Below are 17,062 nucleotides of genomic sequence, written 5' to 3'. Positions count from 1 at the left end.
CCAGTACATAGGCCAAGTTCAAATTTTGCCATTTGTTTCCAAAATGCCTTTATAACTATCTTTGCCTACCCCACCCCTACACTTTTTTTTTAGCATTAAATTTTTTTTATTGGAGTGTAGTTGCTTTACAATATTGTGTTAGTTTCTACTGTACAGCAAAGTAAATCAGCTGTATATATACACATATCCCCTCTTTTTTGGATTTCCTTCTCATTTAGGTCACCACAGAGCATTGAGTAGAGTTCCCTGTGCTATACAGTAGGTTCTCACTAGTTATCTATTCTATACATGGTATCAATAGTGTATGTATGTCAATCCCAATATCCTTTTGAGGAGGATTTTTCACAGTGGTTGACTTCTGAAATGTCCACAAAAGTTGTCTTGTAGAATATTCCACATTCTGCACCTTTTTGGTTTTTTTTCCTCTTTAAATTCAGGTTGAACAGTTTTGTCACAGAAACTTTATAGGTGATGTGTATACTTACTGCATCACATTGGGATACAGATAATGTCGTTTACTTAGGTTCTTGTTCTTAGCCATTATGTTTATATTGCTTATGTATCATGCTTCTGAAACACATTTTAAAAAACTAGTTAGTACCAAATGTAAAATAGATAGCTAGTGGGAAGCAGCCTCATAGCACAGGGAGATCAGCTCGGTGCTTTGTGACCACCTAGAGGGGTGGGATAGTAGGAGGGAGGGAGACGCAAGAGGGAAGAGATATGAGGATATATGTATACGTATAACTGATGCACTTAGTTATAAAGCAGAAACTAACACACCGTTGTAAAGCAATTACACTCCAATAAAGATGTTAAAAAAAAAAAACTAGTTAGGCAATATACAGGCAGTCCAAACTCTATTTGCAGAATAGTATGTATGCTTTATCTTTCTGCTCTGGGCAGCAGAGACAAGAATATGTATTCTAGCAGTTAACCTAGTTCTGAAACATCATTTCACATCTGAAACATTGTTACCCACTCTTGAACTGGAAAGCTCTGGAAATTTAATAACTTCTGTGTGTCCACAACCAGCTATATTTCCAGCATTGTACATAAGAGAAAGCTAAGGCTTACTCATAGTAAGTAACTGGCTTTCAGATACATGGCCATTAAGTGGCAGTACCTACACTTACACCCAGCTGTGTTTGATTCCAAAGGTCTTGCTTTAGTTTTTTTTTTTTTTTCTTTTGGTCTCACCACATGGCTTGTGGGATCTCAGTTCCCCAACCAGGGATTGAACCCAGGCCCCAACAGTGAAAGTGCCAAATCTTAACCAGGAGACCACCAGGGAACTCCCAAAGGTCTTGCTTTTAAACACAGTAACATGAGACCGGAAATGTATCTTCTTAGATGGTACAGAGTAACAAAAGTTTTTAAAAATGTAGTAGTAGATGAAACAAAATTGTTCATGTTTTAACAATTGTTGATGCTGGGTGATAGATACATTGGATTGAAGTTAAGTTTTTTTTGCCTTCGTAGTTTGTCACATTATAGTTAGAAGATGCATCATGTCTGCTCTTAAAGCAGGAAGAAGTGGGCAGAAGCTTTCTCAGAAGTCTGCCAGTGGTTTTGCACCTATGGCTGTCTCATTGGTTTGAACCTATCACTGGCTATCTTCTAAGGAGGCTGGGAAAGCAAATATTTAGCTTTTTTAGCCTTTGTTGTGGAGGCAGGCATGGGAAAAGAGAGTTGAGAATTGCTTTTGAGTTAACCTGCTAACAATGTCTGAGACAAATATCAACAAATAAAAACCACTTTACCTTCAGTAAGGTTTTGACCTCACTTTATTTTCCTGCCAGGTGACTTGTTGAGTCTGCTGCCTTCATTTCCTTACCTGGCTCTCCTCTTGGTTGCTGAAATTGTATTTTTGAACATCAGTGATTCAGTAATTTAATTTAATCACCATTTCCAGTTAACTTTTAAGAGTCCAGAGCATCTAGAAAAGATGAGGATAAAGATGTCTTTTTTTTAGGCTTCCATGATGTTGCTGTTCCCCCTACTTTTTCTTTCTGTAATTAACCCTTAATCTCTTTCATTGGTGTATCTTTGTCTGCTTTACTCTTAAGTGTTAGTGTGCATAAGATTCTGTCCTCAGCCCTCTTTTTTCCCGCAAACTATTCTGTTTATCTCACTCATTCTTAGTAGTATAGCTGATGCCTGATTTTTAATATCCCAGCCCTCATCTTTTTCTGTAATCCAGATATTTCCAGTTGTTCTGAAAACATTCCTATGTTCCCTTCACTTCAGAAATGTTTATTGTTCCCCGTTGCCTTTTACTTATGTGCAGCCTCCTTAACCTGATTTCAAGGACGTTCATAGTTTGTCTCTGAGCTGCCTTTCCAGGTTTTCCCCCTCATAATTGCTTTTCGTCACTTACATGCTGCAGCCATACCGGTTCCTGGAATAGAACACATGTTTTGCCTCCAGTGCTTCTTTTATGTATCACCACTGTATGAAACCTAACCTGATCCATGCCTATTAACAAGACCTTTCGCCACATGGCTTGTGGGATCTTAGTTCCCCTGAAAAGCAACCTTTTTCTTTGAATTCTCCCCTGAATCCTCCCACTAGATCCTCTCTTGAGGAGCAATTGGTACAGTGTAAGGGGCACTATTCATGTCTTATTCTGTAGAGTGGTGTCCCCTGGGGTTCTGCAAAGTGGGTGAACTGTCTTTAACCCCTACCTAAGCTTGTGTTTTATACCTCTTCTGTACCTCTCAACACTTTTATGTGTACTGCTTGTTTTACCTAAATAAACATCGAGGCCTTTGAAGTATAGGGAATGTGTTTCTTTTCCCTGAATTGCCTAATAAATCACTGTGTTAACTTTGGTTTTTTATCTTTTTTTAATCTTTTTAAAAATATTTTTTAAATTTTTAAAAATTAAAAAAAAATTTTTTTAATTTTTATTTATTTATTTATTTATTTGCTGCACCACATGGCTTGTGGGATCTTAGTTCCCCAGCGAGGGACTGAACCCGTGCCCTTAGCAGTGAAGCACGGAGTCCTAACCACTGGTCCGCCAGGGAATTCCCTTAACTTTGGTTTTGAACAGTCCTCTTGATACATTGCAGGGAAAGATTGAGCCTTATAATCTTATTTTAACTGTTCATTAATATTGTTTATTCTCAAAATAGGTATCCCGATTGGAATCCTGAGATCCTCCCATCAAGAAGGTAGTTATTTTTTTTAATAGTGGTATTATTGAAATTTGATTTTCTTTTAAAAGTAAACAAGTACTTTTTTTTTTTTTTAAAGGTACTGTTTTGAATAGAGTCCTGTTTTGACCATTTTTACTTTTAAACAATAGGCAAATGCAACCATCTCAATGAATCTTTCTTTAATTACCCCAGTTTAAGTGTGATAGCTCCCATCTGTGAACTTCTTTTTTTTTTTTAAGTCTGTTCTGAAAATACTTTATACTTTAATACTTTTTATTATTATTTTATGTTTGTGGGATCTTAGATTTGAAGGCTGGGAATGGGGTTCCCGGTTCAATGTGTAGGTATACAAGTACAACAGTCAAAAGAAATATTTGTGGATGGCATAATGTTTCAGGAAAAATTGTTGAAAAACATTTGTTTATGTAAGTCATTTCCTAAATTCTTCATGTAATATAATACTTTCAAAACATAATTGGATATAATAGTGGTATAGGAAAAATGCAAGAAATTGATGATAATATTCTTTTGTAAATTAACAAAACAGAGGAATCTAAGCAATGAGAGAGGTGATCATCTGCTCTGATTGTTTCTTACTCATCTACAAGGCTGCATTGCATCATGTCAAACAGGTTTTTGCTTTACGTAAATACATGGTATCAGAATTTGGCGTTGTTAATAGTCTGTTTTTAAGAAGATAAATCTGTCATTTAATATAGATTTAAATTTATGTTAAATTGATGAATCTTGTGGTTTTTTTCCTACACTTTGTAGAAATGAAGGCAATAGAAAAGAAAACGAAACTCCAAGAAGACGATCTCATTCTCCCAGTCCTAGACGTTCTAGGAGATCAAGCTCAAGTCACAGATTCCGTCGATCCCGAAGCCCAATACGTTATATGTACAGACCAAGGAGTCGAAGTCCAAGAATTTGCCATCGTTTCGTTCCTAGATACAGATCCAGATCCCGTTCACCGTATCGAATGAGAAATCCATTTAGAGCTAGTCCAAAATGCTATCGATCAGTTAGCCCCGAAAGGACATCAAGGAGATCAGTGAGATCATCAGGTACACTTATGGTTGTGAATAATAAGTACTTATTTTGACTAAATTTTTTTAGTTTTTTTGTTTGTTTGAATTTTTTATTTCTATTAAGCTTGAAATGGTGACTTATATACTACTGTCAAGATTTTTTTAAATGTTGACATTTTGAGGTATTTGGCTCAGCTCTTTTTAAAACTTTCAAGGTTTTTAAGAGATGGAATGTTCTACTTTATTGAATTTTAGAATTTCTATATGAAATCTAACCCACATCCCAACCTGTTTCATTCTTCTTCCCTTTATTATGTATCAGAAGAAGTGTGGGAGACTGTATCTATCCACCCAACATCAAACTTAAAAACCAAGGATATACAAACATCTTAGTTTGCTTTAGTAATTGATTATAGACTTGTCTTCGGTGAATTAATTTGAAACATTTTAAAAATTATTCATATTTTCAACCTGTGTCTTTGTATTGGTTTAGTGACCTTTCTGGAAATAGCTCTTATATAATTTTTTTCTGAGATCTTTGCAAAGGTCTGTGAGGTCTTTCCTTTTCCAACTACATGTCTTTGTGAAGCTGGATTTTTCTTTTAGTATTTCAGCTGAAATAATGTATCCAGCAGATTGGATGCAGAAGCAGATACGAGAATTCAGACTTTTTTTAAGACCAATATTAAAGTATTTGGAAAATATACAGTGGTGCTACTCATCTAACTAATTTTTGTTTTGAAATTAAAGTTTTTTATAAAAATATATTATTTATATTAACATAGGAGTTTATTATTATTAAATGAATTAATATTTTAAAAGTTCTATTTTAGTTTCTTAAATGGTAAACATTGATAAATTGAACACAAACAAAACTCTTTGGAGTCCTCAGTTTTTAATAGTGTAAAGGGATACTGAAACCAAAAGTTTGAGTACCACTGGTATAAGAGAAGCTCACTGAATAAGGGATCTTCATGTTTTTATATCTTCACTTTTGAGTGAAGAATTAAAGAAGAATAATTTTGTGTGTGTGTGTTTGCCACCTGTTTGGCCTAACAATAGCTCAATGTGATAAATATTTGGACAGTTGAGAGATGATTCTTTTTTTTTTAATAATGTGATGAGATGTTTCCTACCTTAAGTTCTTTTCAGTTGAAGTAGTATTTATATCCTTTTTACCAGACAGAAAAAAAGCATTAGAAGATGTAGTACAACGGTCTGGGCATGGGTCAGAATTCAGTAAACAGAAACATCTTGAAGCAGTTGATAAAGGACACTCACCAGCACAAAAACTTAAAACTGTCAGTGGAGCAAAGCCATCAGTTAAATCTACGAGCTCTACAAAGAGTGATTCAAATATAGGACGTTGTACTCGTTACAAATCAAAGAATCTTGAAGATGACACCTCACCAGAAAGTAAACAGGTGTCTGATAAAGCTGTTTCTCTACAACGTAAGGTCAGTAGTTCTTTGTTAGTGGAAGTGTGTGCATACACTTGTTAATATGACAGAGAAAACAAAGTTTTCAGCATTTTTAATTTTCATATTTCCAAAAGTTTGAAATCGTGACTTGTTATGTTGATATGGAATATTTATTGGTTTCTCTTCTGAATATAATAAAAGTCCAATAAAGTCCTGTAGATTACAAATCCTAGAGGTTTGGCATTTGATATATCAAAAGTGAAAAGATTTTGACGGTTTGGTGTTTTTGGCTAACCACACAAACAGATCCTTGTGATAAGTTTTGCTCCCTGATTGGGGAAATGGATGTAATCAGCAGCATTAATGAGGTTTTATAATCTTTGTTAGTAAGTTATTAGTGAGTCTCTGCTGAGAATTGGTCATTTTTAATCTGTTTTATACTTTTTGCAGTACAGTTCATAAGTTAAATACTTCATTGTCCAGTGTAGAATACTAGTCTCTTTTCCGGGTACTAACTTATTGGTGTATTTTGATGGTATTGCTTTATTGTATATGTTAATGAAATTACTATTATAGCAGATAATATATAAAGCATCCTGAGACTATCAGAGTAACTCCTGATAGGCCAGATTTTCAAATGTTTATTATATTGTAATAGTAACAAGTCTTCAAGTATTTAGGTATACATTGCTCTTAACATTGTCTTAACTTTCAACAACTACAGTTCCCTGCCCCAGAGAGCTTATATTTAGAAGGATAAACTTAAAATAATCAACCTGCAATTACAGGATTTTGAAGAGCATTAATTAGGAAGAAATGTTGAGTACAGGGCATTAATCTCGAAGAGGCTTAGTTATTCTGTAACGTTCTTTCATTTTGTTTCTAGACTTCTAGATGGTGGCGGTGGAACTTTTAAAAAGTTTTTTCTTTTTGAGTCAATTTTTAACATAGGTGGCAAATTTGATAAAGTATATTTAAATGGTATGTAGTATAAATCTTTAAAAATATTATGCCCATCTAGATAACATTTTTAATTATTAGAACACAGAGTAAGTAAAGCTATAATTTCAGCTTCACTAGTGATGTGCCATGCAGATTCATACGGAAAAATACTCTTTAACAGTTTTGGACCATTTCATTTCATAGGTCTTCTTTGTTACAAAATGCTTCTAAACAGAGAAGAGCATCTGTGATTGGTTACCCATAAACTCTGACCACTGTTGGGTTTGAGTGGTAAAATGTAAAACATATTTCTTACTACTTTTCTTTGGCCTTTAAAATTTTTTCAGATATGCTAAAATATGTTGAAAAGACTGCTTAAAGGACTAAGATTAATGGTAGAAGAAATTATAGTGGGAATTATTATAACTGTACTTTGTCACTTAATTTGGTTTAATTTTCTTTCATCCCAAAAAAAGCTTCGGAAAGATCAGTCTTCACAGTATGGTCCCGTTCTTCTTATATCTGATTTACCAGAGGATGGCTGTACTGAAGAAGATATTAGAAAAATATTTCAACCATTTGGAAAAGTTAATGATGTCCTGATTGTTCCATATAGAAAGGAAGTGAGTCATTTAGTCTGTTCTAAAATTCATACAAAGTCATTATTTTATAAAGACTGTTGTTGGATCTTATAGCTGCTTTTCCTGCATACACAATTGTTAATTGAGTTATGTAAATGTTTGGATTTGAATGAACAAGGTCCCTAAGTACTGCTTTATATCGTTTCAGACAGCACACTGTTTTTTTAGAAGAGCACACTTTTTCCGTGAAGGGCCAGATAATGTTTTAGGCGTTGCATATTATAGGATTTCAACTATTCAACTCTGCTCTACAACTCTGTTGTTGTACAAACACAGTCATAGATAATATATAAATGAATGAGCATGGCTGTGTTCAAAAAAATTATTTACAAAAACAGGTGGCAGGCCATAGTTTGCCATTCATTGCTTTAGCACACCAGTAAGGTCATATTAAAAAAATGATTTTATCTGTACAGTATTTTTTTACATATGAGTTGTATTCCTATAACTCGCATAATAGGGTTCACCAGAACTACAAACCCTAGGTTAAGCAGAACGTAAAAAATTGTGAGGTAAGACAACGGAACATAGTTGGTATTGTTTTCTTTGTTGCAAGAACCCTTAAAAAGGTCAGACTTAACAGCAGCTAGACCAGATCCTGCCTTCTCTTCGATTGTTCAGTGAGCCCTGCCTTCGCATTTCTTATTGTTCCATGATCCTGCCATGGACCCATGCTTCCTTCTTACCTTGGTAATGGTATAGAAATTCTGTAAGGTTAAATGTCCATTTCATGTGTGAAAACATCCTAAGCATCAAATTGAACTTTAGCAAAACAAAAAGAGGTGAAAGCAACGAGGACTTGAGGTAATTTCAGTTTTATATTCCACAAAGAAGTATTATATTAGGTCATACAGAGAAATTTAAGGTAGATTTTTGTGACTAAAAGTGGAATACATTTCATTTTAGGCTTACTTGGAAATGGAATTTAAAGAGGCAATTACTGCAGTCATGAAGTACATTGAAACAACACCACTTCTGATAAATGGGAAAAGTGTGAAAGTATGTGTTCCAGGAAAGAAAAAGTCACAGGTAAACTGAATTTAGTTCTTACGTGATTCATTGTTGATTAATTTTTTGGTTAAGTATGGCACATACTGAAAAAGGCATAAAACAAAAATGTTCACTCCACAGATTAGGTATAAATTCAAATACATTGAACATAGCAACTTCTTTATACATACGTATATATATCACACTGTAAACAGTATTAAATGATAAGCAATAGACTAGGGGAAAATACTTAACAGAATTAGCAAAAGTCTGTGAAACCTCTACCTGAGTCACAAACTACAACACTGACAACGTCCTGGAAGCCCCTTGCATACTTCTTTTGAATACTTACTTCGGGGCAGAGGGGAGTGTGTAACCCCACCTTGGTTTCTAATACCGTACTTGAGTTTTGCCTGTTTTGAAGTTTCTATAAACAGAATCATAGTGTATATATTCTTCTGGGCCTTTTGCTTCCTTAGAAGTATCAACGTTTATGAGTTTAGTCTTTGTAGATCATTTTCTTTGCTTTAGTTTATATATCCATAGATAATGTCTATAGAAGTACTTAAAAATATCCAGTAAGTTTTGCTTTGTGTACATGTGTTCTTTTTATGTTATTTTCTTTTTTTTTTTAGTTATTTCTGAGATATACATTTTAAAGTAATAACTAGGATTATGACTTATAACATTGTACCAGAACATATAAGATTTTTAGAAATTTCATGTAATGTCTGAAACATTTATATTAACATATTTCCATACAAATAACCCAATGAAAGTTTAGTATTAGTTGTTTTTGTTTGTTTGTTTTTTATACTGCAGGTTCTTATTAGGCATCAATTTTATACACATCAGTGTATACGTGTCAATCCCAATCGCCCAATTCAGCACACCACCATCCCCACCCCACCGCAGTTTTCCCCCCTTGGTGTCCATATGTCCGTTCTCTACATCTGTGTCTCAACTTCTGCCCTGCAAACCGGCTCATCTGTACCATTTTTCTAGGTTCCACATACATGCGTTAATATACGATATTTGTTTTTCTCTTTCTGACTTACTTCACTCTGTATGACAGTCTCTAGATCCATCCACGTCTCAACAAATGACTCAATTTCGTTCCTTTTTATGGCTGAGTAATATTCCATTGTATATATGTACCACAACTTCTTTATCCATTCGTCTGTCGATGGGCGTTTAGGTTGCTTCCATGACCTGGCTATTGTAAGTAGTGCTGCAGTGAACATTCGGGTGCATGTGTCTTTTTGAATTACGGTTTTCTCTGGGTATATGCCCAGTAGTGGGATTGCTGGGTCATACGGTAATTTTATTTTTAGTTTTTTAAGGAACCTCCATATTGTTCTCCATAGTGGCTGTATCAATTTACATTCCCACCAACAGTGTAAGAGGGTTCCCTTTTCTCCACACCCTCTCCAGCATTTGTTGTTTGTAGATTTTCTGATGATGGCCATTCTGACTGGTGTGAGGTGATACCTCATTGTAGTTTTGACTTGCATTTCTCTAATAATTAGTGATGCTGAGCATCTCATGTGCTTCGTGGCCGTCTGTATGTCTTCTTTGGAGAAATGTCTATTTAGGTCTTCTGCCCATTTTTGGATTGGGGTGTTTGTTTCTTTAATATTGAGCTGAATGAGCTGTTTATATATTTTGGAGATTAATCCTTTGTCCGTTTGCAAATATTTTCTCCCATTCTGAGGGTTGTCTTTTCGTCTTGTTTATGGTTTCCTTTGCTGTGCAAAAGCTTTGAAGTTTCATTAGGTCTCATTTGTTTATTTTTGTTTTTATTTCCATTACTCTAGGAGGTGGGTCAAAAAAGATCTTGCTGTGATTTATGTCAAAGAGTGTTCTTTCTATGTTTTCCTCTAAGAGTTTTATAGTGTCCAGTCTTACATTTAGGTCTCTAATCCATTTTGAGTTTATTTTTGTGTATGATGTTAGGGAGTATTCTAATTTCATTCTTTTACATGTAGCTGTCCAGTTTTCCCAGCAGCACTTATTAAAGAGACTGTCTTTTCTCCATTGTATAACTTTGCCTCCTTTGTCATAGATTAGTTGACCATAGGTGCGTGGGTTTATCTCTGGGCTTTCTATCTTGTTCCATTGATCTATGTTTCTGTTTTTGTGCCAGCACCATATTGTCTTGATTACTGTAGCTTTATACTATAGCCTGAAGTCAGGGAGTCTGATTCCTCCAGCTCCGTTTTTTTTCCCACAAGACTGCTTTGGCTATTCGGGGTCTTTTGTGTCTCCATACAAATTTTAAGATGATTTGTTCTAGCTCCGTAAAAAATGCCATTGGTAATTTGATAGGGATTGCATTGAATCTGTAGATTGCTTTGGGTACTAGAGTCATTTTCACAATGTTGATTCTTCCAATCCAAGAACATGGTATATCTCTCCATCTGTTGGTATCATCTTTAATTTCTTTCATCAGTGTCTTACAGTTTTCTGCATACAGGTCTTTTGTCTCCCTAGGTAGGTTTATTCCTAGGTATTTTATTCTTTTTGTTGCAGTGGTAAATGGGAGTGTTTCCTTAATTTCTTTCAGATTTTTCATCATTAGTGTATAGGAATGCAAGAGATTTCTGTGCATTAATTTTGTATCCTGCAACTTTACCATATTCATTAATTAGCTCTAGCAGTTTTCTGGTGGCAGTTTTAGGATTCTCTATGTATAGTATCATGTCATCCGCAAACAGTGACAGTTTTACTTCTTCTTTTCCAGTTTGTATTCCTTTTATTTCTTTTTCCTCTCTGATTGCCATGGCTAGGACTTCCAGAACTATGTTAAATAATAGTGGTGAGAGTGGACATCCTTGTCTTGTTTCCGATCTTAGAGAAAATGCTTTCAGTTTTTCACCATTGAGAATGATGTTTGCTGTGGGTTTGTCATATATGGCCTTTATTATGTTGAGGTAGGTTCCCTCTATGCCCTCTTTCTGGAGAGTTTTTATCATAAATGGGTGTTGAATTTTGTCAAAAGCTTTTTCTGCATCTATTGAGGTGATCATATGGTTGTTATTCCTTAATTTGTTAATATGGTGTATCACATTGATTGATTTGCATATATTGAAGACTCCTTGCATCCCTGGCATAAATCCCACTTGATCGTGGTGTATGATCCTTTTAATGTGTTGTTGGATTCTGTTTGCTAATATTTTGTTGAGGATTTTTGCATCTATATTCATCAGTGATATTGGTCTGTAATTTTCTTTTTTTGTAGTGTCTTTGTCTGGTTTTGGTATCAGGGTGATGGTGGCCTCATAGAATGAGTTTGGGAGTGTTCCTTCCTCTGCAGTTTTTTGTAAGAGTTTGAGAAGGATAAGTGTTAGCTCTTCTGTAAATGTTTGATAGAATTCACCTGTGAAGCCATCTGGTCCTGGACTTTTGTGTGTTGGAAGATTTTTAATCACAGTTTCAATTTCATTACTTGTGATTGGTCTGTTCATATTTTCTGTTTCTTCCTGGTTCGGGCTTGGAAGGTTATACCTTTCTAAGAATTTGTCCATTTCTTCCAGGTTGTCCATTTTATTGGCATAAAGTTGCTTGTAGTAGTCTCTTATGATGCTTTGTATTTCTGCGGTGTCTGTTGTAACTTCTCCTTTTTCATTTCTGATTTTATTGATTTGAGTCCTCTCCCTCTTTTTCTTGATGAGTCTGGCTAATGGCTTATCAATTTTGTTTATCTTCTCAAAGAACCAACTTTTAGTTTTATTGATCTTTGCTATTGTTTTCTTTGTTTCTATTTCATTTATTTCTGCTCTGATCTTTCTGATTTCTTTCCTTCTGCTAACTTTGGGTTTTGTTTGTTCTTCTTTCTCTAGTTTCTTTAGGTGTAAGGTTAGATTGTTTACTTGAGATTTTTCTGGTTTCTTTAGGTAGGCTTGTGTAGCTATAAACTCCCTCTTAGAACTGCTTTTGCTGCATCCCATAGGTTTTGGGTCGTCGTGTGTTCATTGTCATTTGTCTCTAGGTATTTTTTGATTTCCTCTTTGATTTCTTCAGTGATCTCTTGGTTATTAAGTAACGTATTGTTTAGCCTCCATGTGTTTGTCTTTTTTACGTTTTTTTCCGTGTAATTCATTTGTAATCTCATAGTGTTGTGGTCAGAAAAGATGCTTGATATGATTTCAATTTTCTTAAATTTACTGAGGCTTGATTTGTGACCCAAGATGTGATCTATCCTGGAGAGTGTTCCATGCGCACTTGAGAAGAACGTGTAATCTGCTGTTTTTGGATGGAATGTCCTATAAATATCAATTAAATCTATCTGGTCTATTGTATCATTTAAAGCTTCTGTTTCCTTATTTATTTTCATTTTGGATGATCTGTCCATTGGTGTAAGTGAGGTGTTAAAGTCCCCCACTATGATTGTGTTACTGTCAATTTCCTCTTTTATAGCTGTTAGCAGTTGCCTTATGTATTGAGGTGCTCCTATGTTGGGTGCATATATATTTATAATTGTTATATCTTCTTCTTGGATTGATCCCTTGATCATCATGTAGTGTCCTTCCTTGTCTCTTGTAACATTCTTTATTTTAAAGTCTATTTTATCTGATATGAGTATAGCTACTCCAGCTTTCTTTTGATATCCGTTTGCATGGAAAATCTTTTTCCATCCCCTCACTTTCAGTCTGTATGTGTCCCTAGGTCTAAAGTGGGTCTCTTGTAGACAGCATATACATGGGTCTTGTTTTTATATCCATTCAGCAAGCCTGTGTCTTTTGGTTGGAGCATTTAATCCATTCACGTTTAAGGTAATTATCGATATGTATGTTCCTATGACCATTTTCTTAATTGTTTTGGGTTTGTTTTTTTTTTGTTGTTGTTGTTGTTTTATAAATTTATTTATTTATTTATTTTTGGATGTGTTGGGTCTTCGTTTCTGTGCGAGGGCTTTCTCCAGTTGCGGCAAGCGGGGGCCACTCTTCATCGCGGTGCGCGGGCCTCTCACTGTCGCGGCCTCTCCTGTTGCAGAGCACAGGCTCCAGACGCGCAGGCTCAGCAGCCGTGGCTCGCGGGCCTAGCCGCTCCGCGGCATGTGGGATCTTCCCGAACCGGGACATGAACCCGTGTCCCCTGCATTGGCAGGCGCACTCCTAACCACTGCGCCACCGGGGAAGCCCCTTGGGTTTGTTTTTGTAGGTCCTTTTCTTCTCTTGTGTTTCCCACTTAGAGAAGATCCTTTAACATTTGTTGTAGAGCTGGTTTGGTGGTGCTGAATTCTCTTAGCTTTTGCTTGTCTGTAAAGCTTTTGATTTCTCCACTGAATCTGAATGAGATCCTTGCCGGGTAGAGTAATCTTGGTTGTAGGTTCTTCCCTTTCATCACTTTAAGTATATCATGCCACTCCCTTCTGGCTTGTAGAGTTTCTGCTGAGAAATCAGCTGTTCACCTTATATGGGAGTTCCCTTGTATGTTATTTTTTGTTTTTCCCTTGCTGCTTTCAATAATTTTTCTTTGTCTTTAATTTTTGCCACTTTGATTACTATGTGTCTTGGCGTGTTTCTCCTTGGGTTTATCCTGTATGGGACTCTCTGCGCTTCCTGGACTTGGGTGGCTAATTCCTTCCCATGTTCGGGAAGTTTTCAACTATAATCTCTTCAAATATCTTCTCTGGTCCTTTCTCTCTCTCTTCTCCTTCTGGGACCCCTATAATGCGAATGTTGTTGCATTTAATGTTGTCCCAGAGGTCTCTTAGGCTGTCTTCATTTCTTTTCATTCTTTTTTCTTTAGTCTGTTCCCACAGCAGTGAATTCCACCATTCTGTCTTCCAGGTCACTGATCCGTTCTTCTGCCTCAGTTATTCTGCTATTGATTCCTTCTAGTGTAGTTTTCATTTCAGTTATTGTATTGGTCATCTCTGTTTGTTTGTTCTTTAATTCTTCTAGGTCTTTGTTAATCATTTCTTGCATCTTCTCAATCTTTGCCTCCATTCTTATTCCGAGGTCCTGGATCATCTTCACTATCATTATTCTGAATTCTTTTTCTGGAAGGTTGCCTATCTCCATTTCATTTAGTTGTTTTTTTGGGTTTTTTTCTTGTTCCTTCATCTGGTATATAGCCCTCTGCCTTTTCATCTTGTCTATCTTTCTGTAACTGTGGTTTTTGGTCCACAGGCTGCAGGATTGTAGTTTTTCTTGCTTCTGCTCTCTGCCCTCTGGTGGTTGAGGCTATCTAAGAGGCTTGATGGGAGGCTCTGGTGGTGGGTAGAGCTGACTGTTGCTGTGGTGGTCAGAGCCCCCCGTAAAACTTTAATCCACTTGACTGTTGATGGGTGGGGCTGCGTTCCCTCCCTGTTGGTTGTTTTGCCTGAGGCAACCCAACACTGGAGCCTACCTGGGCTCTTTAGTGGGGTTAATGGCAGACTCTGGGAGGGCTCACGCCAAGGAGCACTTCCAGAACCTCCACTGCCAGTGTCCTTGTCCCCATGGTGAAACAGAGCCACCCCCTGCCTCTGCAGGAGACCCCCCAACACCAGCAGGTATGTCTGGTTCAGTCTCCCCCAGGGTCACTGCTCCTTTCCCTGGGTCCGGATGCACACACTATTTTGTGTGCGCCCTCCAAGAGTGGGGTCTCTGTTTCCCCCAGTCCTGTCGAAGTCCTGCAAAGTGTGATTCTCTATGAATTCCTCCTCTCGTTGCCGGACCCCCAGGTTGGGAAGCCTGACGTGGGGCTCAGAACGTTCACTCCAGTGGGTGGACTTCTGTGGTATAAGTGTTTGCCAGTCTGTGAGTCACCCACCCAGCAGTTATGGGATTTGATTTTACTCTGATTGCGCCCCTCGTACCGTCTCACTGTGGCGTCTCCTCTGTCCTTGGACGTGGGGTATCCTCCTTGATGAAGTCCAGTGTCTTCCTGTCGATGATTGTCCAGCAGCCAGTTGTGATTCTGGTGCTCTCGCAAGAGGGAGTGAGAGCACGTCCTTCTACTCCGCCATCTTGGTTAATCCTCTTATTTTCTTATTTACTGAAGAATGCCTGCTTTGGAGCACACATTTTTCAATCACTAATTTGATTTGGAGATCAAACCATGTTAGTACCTTACAGATTTTCCTTATTCTTTTAAGGTTATATGTGGTGTTACTTCCTATGAATATACCACAGTTATTTCATCAGTTCCTTATGGATTGCTATTTAGGTTATTTCTAGTTTACTATAAATTGCTATAAATAGGACTTTAGTTAACTTCCTTGTATATGGCTTTCACAGGCCTTTCTTAATGCATTTATGATAATGTTTTTTAAGGTGATATCTATCGTGGAATTGTGGGTTTTAAGGTATACAGTAATAAATAATATTAGATTGCCTGTTAAATAACTAATAATTTATAGTCTGATAATTTATGAGTCAGTGTTTCTCTATTATCAATGACATCTTAATATTTGCAGTTTTAAAATCCAGTATGTAAAAAATGGTATCTAGTTTTGATGATCATCTTTAGTTTTGATTTGGGTTGTTTTTTCTTTTTTGTGTGTGTATCTATTGTAGTTTTTGGGTTTGCTGTTCCCATGAGGTTTTGATATAGCAGTCTATATATGTACAAGGTTGCTTTAAGTTGCTGGTCTCTTTCCCACATGAGACGTTCCTTTAGCATTTGTTGCAAAGCTGGTCTATCGGTGCCGAATTCTCTTAGCTTTTGTTTGTCTGTTAAGCTTTTGATTTCTCCATCAAATCTGAATGAGAGCCTTGCTGGGTAGAGTGTTCTTGGTTATAGGTTCTTCCCTTTCATCACTTTAAATATATCATGCCACTCCCTTCTGGCCTGCAGAGTTTCTGCAGAGAAATCATCTGATAATCTTATGGGTGTTCCCTTGTATGTTATTTGTCGCTTTTCCCTTGTTTTAATAATTTTTCTTTGTCTTTAATTTTTGTCCATTTGATTACTATTTGTCTCAGCTTTCCTCCTTGGGTTTATCCTGCCTGGGACTATCTGCGCTTCCTGGACTTGGGTGACTGTTTCCTTTCCCACGTTAGGGAATTTTTCAGCTATGATCTCTTCAAACATTTTCTCAGGTCCTTTCTCTCTCTCTTCTCCTACTGGGACCCCTATAATGTGAATGTTGGTGCATTTAATGTTGTCCCAGAGGTCTCTTAGACTACCTTCATTTCTTTTTTTTCTTTATTCTGTTTTGCGGCAGCGATTTCCACCATTCTTTCTTTCAGGTCATTTATGCATTCTTCTGCCACTGATTCCTTCTAGTGTATTTTTAATTGCAGTTATTGTGTTGTTCATCTCTGTTTGTTTGTTCTTTAGTTCTTCTAGGTCTTTGTTAAACATTTCTTGCATCTTCTTGATCCTTGCCTCCATTCTTTTTCTGAGATCTTGGATCATCTTCACTATCATTATTCTGAATTCTTTTTCTAGTAGGTTGGCTATCTCCACTTCATCTAGTTGTTCTTCTGCGGTTTCATCTTGTTCCTTTATCTGGGACATATTCCTCTTCCGTCTCATTTTTTCTAACTTTCTGTGATTGCGGTTTCCGTTCTGCAGGTTGCAGGATTGTAGTTCTGCTTCTGCTGTCCTCTGGTGGATGAGGCTATCTAAGAGGTTTGTGCAGGGTTTCTGATGGGAGGGACTGGTTCCTGCCTAGTGGTAGGTAGAGCTGGGTAGAGCTGGGTCTTGTCTCTCTGTTGGGCAGGGCTGTGCTCAGGGAGACTGGTCTACTGATGGGTGGGGCTGTGTTCTGCACTGTTGGTTGTTTGGCCTGAGGCGACCCAGCACTGGAGCCTACAGGATGTTTGGTGGAGCTAATGGCAGCCTCTGGGAGGGCTCATGCCAGTGTGTACTTCCCAGAATTGCTGCTGCCAGAGTCTTTGTCCCCGCAGTGAGCCACAGCTGCCCCCTGCCTCCGC

General features: G+C 37.0%; 1 protein-coding gene across 10 annotated transcripts in view; it reads left to right on the top strand.

The window, feature by feature from the left end:
* Positions 1 to 17,062, top strand: part of ZNF638 (zinc finger protein 638) — a 101,433-nt gene that overhangs the window by 20,791 nt on the left and 63,580 nt on the right. For 6 of the 10 annotated variants that reach the window (XM_057557838.1, XM_007175534.3, XM_007175535.3 and 3 more), the window contains 5 exons: positions 3,141 to 3,179; positions 3,939 to 4,231; positions 5,378 to 5,652; positions 7,035 to 7,181; positions 8,106 to 8,228. In XM_057557838.1, the coding sequence (XP_057413821.1) occupies positions 3,141 to 3,179; positions 3,939 to 4,231; positions 5,378 to 5,652; positions 7,035 to 7,181; positions 8,106 to 8,228 (877 nt within the window). The remainder of the gene's footprint in view (positions 1 to 3,140; positions 3,180 to 3,938; positions 4,232 to 5,377; positions 5,653 to 7,034; positions 7,182 to 8,105; positions 8,229 to 17,062) is intronic. The other 4 variants (XM_057557839.1, XM_057557845.1, XM_057557843.1 and 1 more) reach the window with 2 other exon arrangements.

This window comes from Balaenoptera acutorostrata, chromosome 12 (assembly GCF_949987535.1).
Source record: "Balaenoptera acutorostrata chromosome 12, mBalAcu1.1, whole genome shotgun sequence".
In the NCBI taxonomy this organism is placed as follows: Eukaryota; Metazoa; Chordata; class Mammalia; order Artiodactyla; family Balaenopteridae; genus Balaenoptera; species Balaenoptera acutorostrata.
The sequence above is the reverse complement of the archived record's forward strand: the minus strand, read 5'-3'. Positions and strand labels throughout refer to the sequence as shown.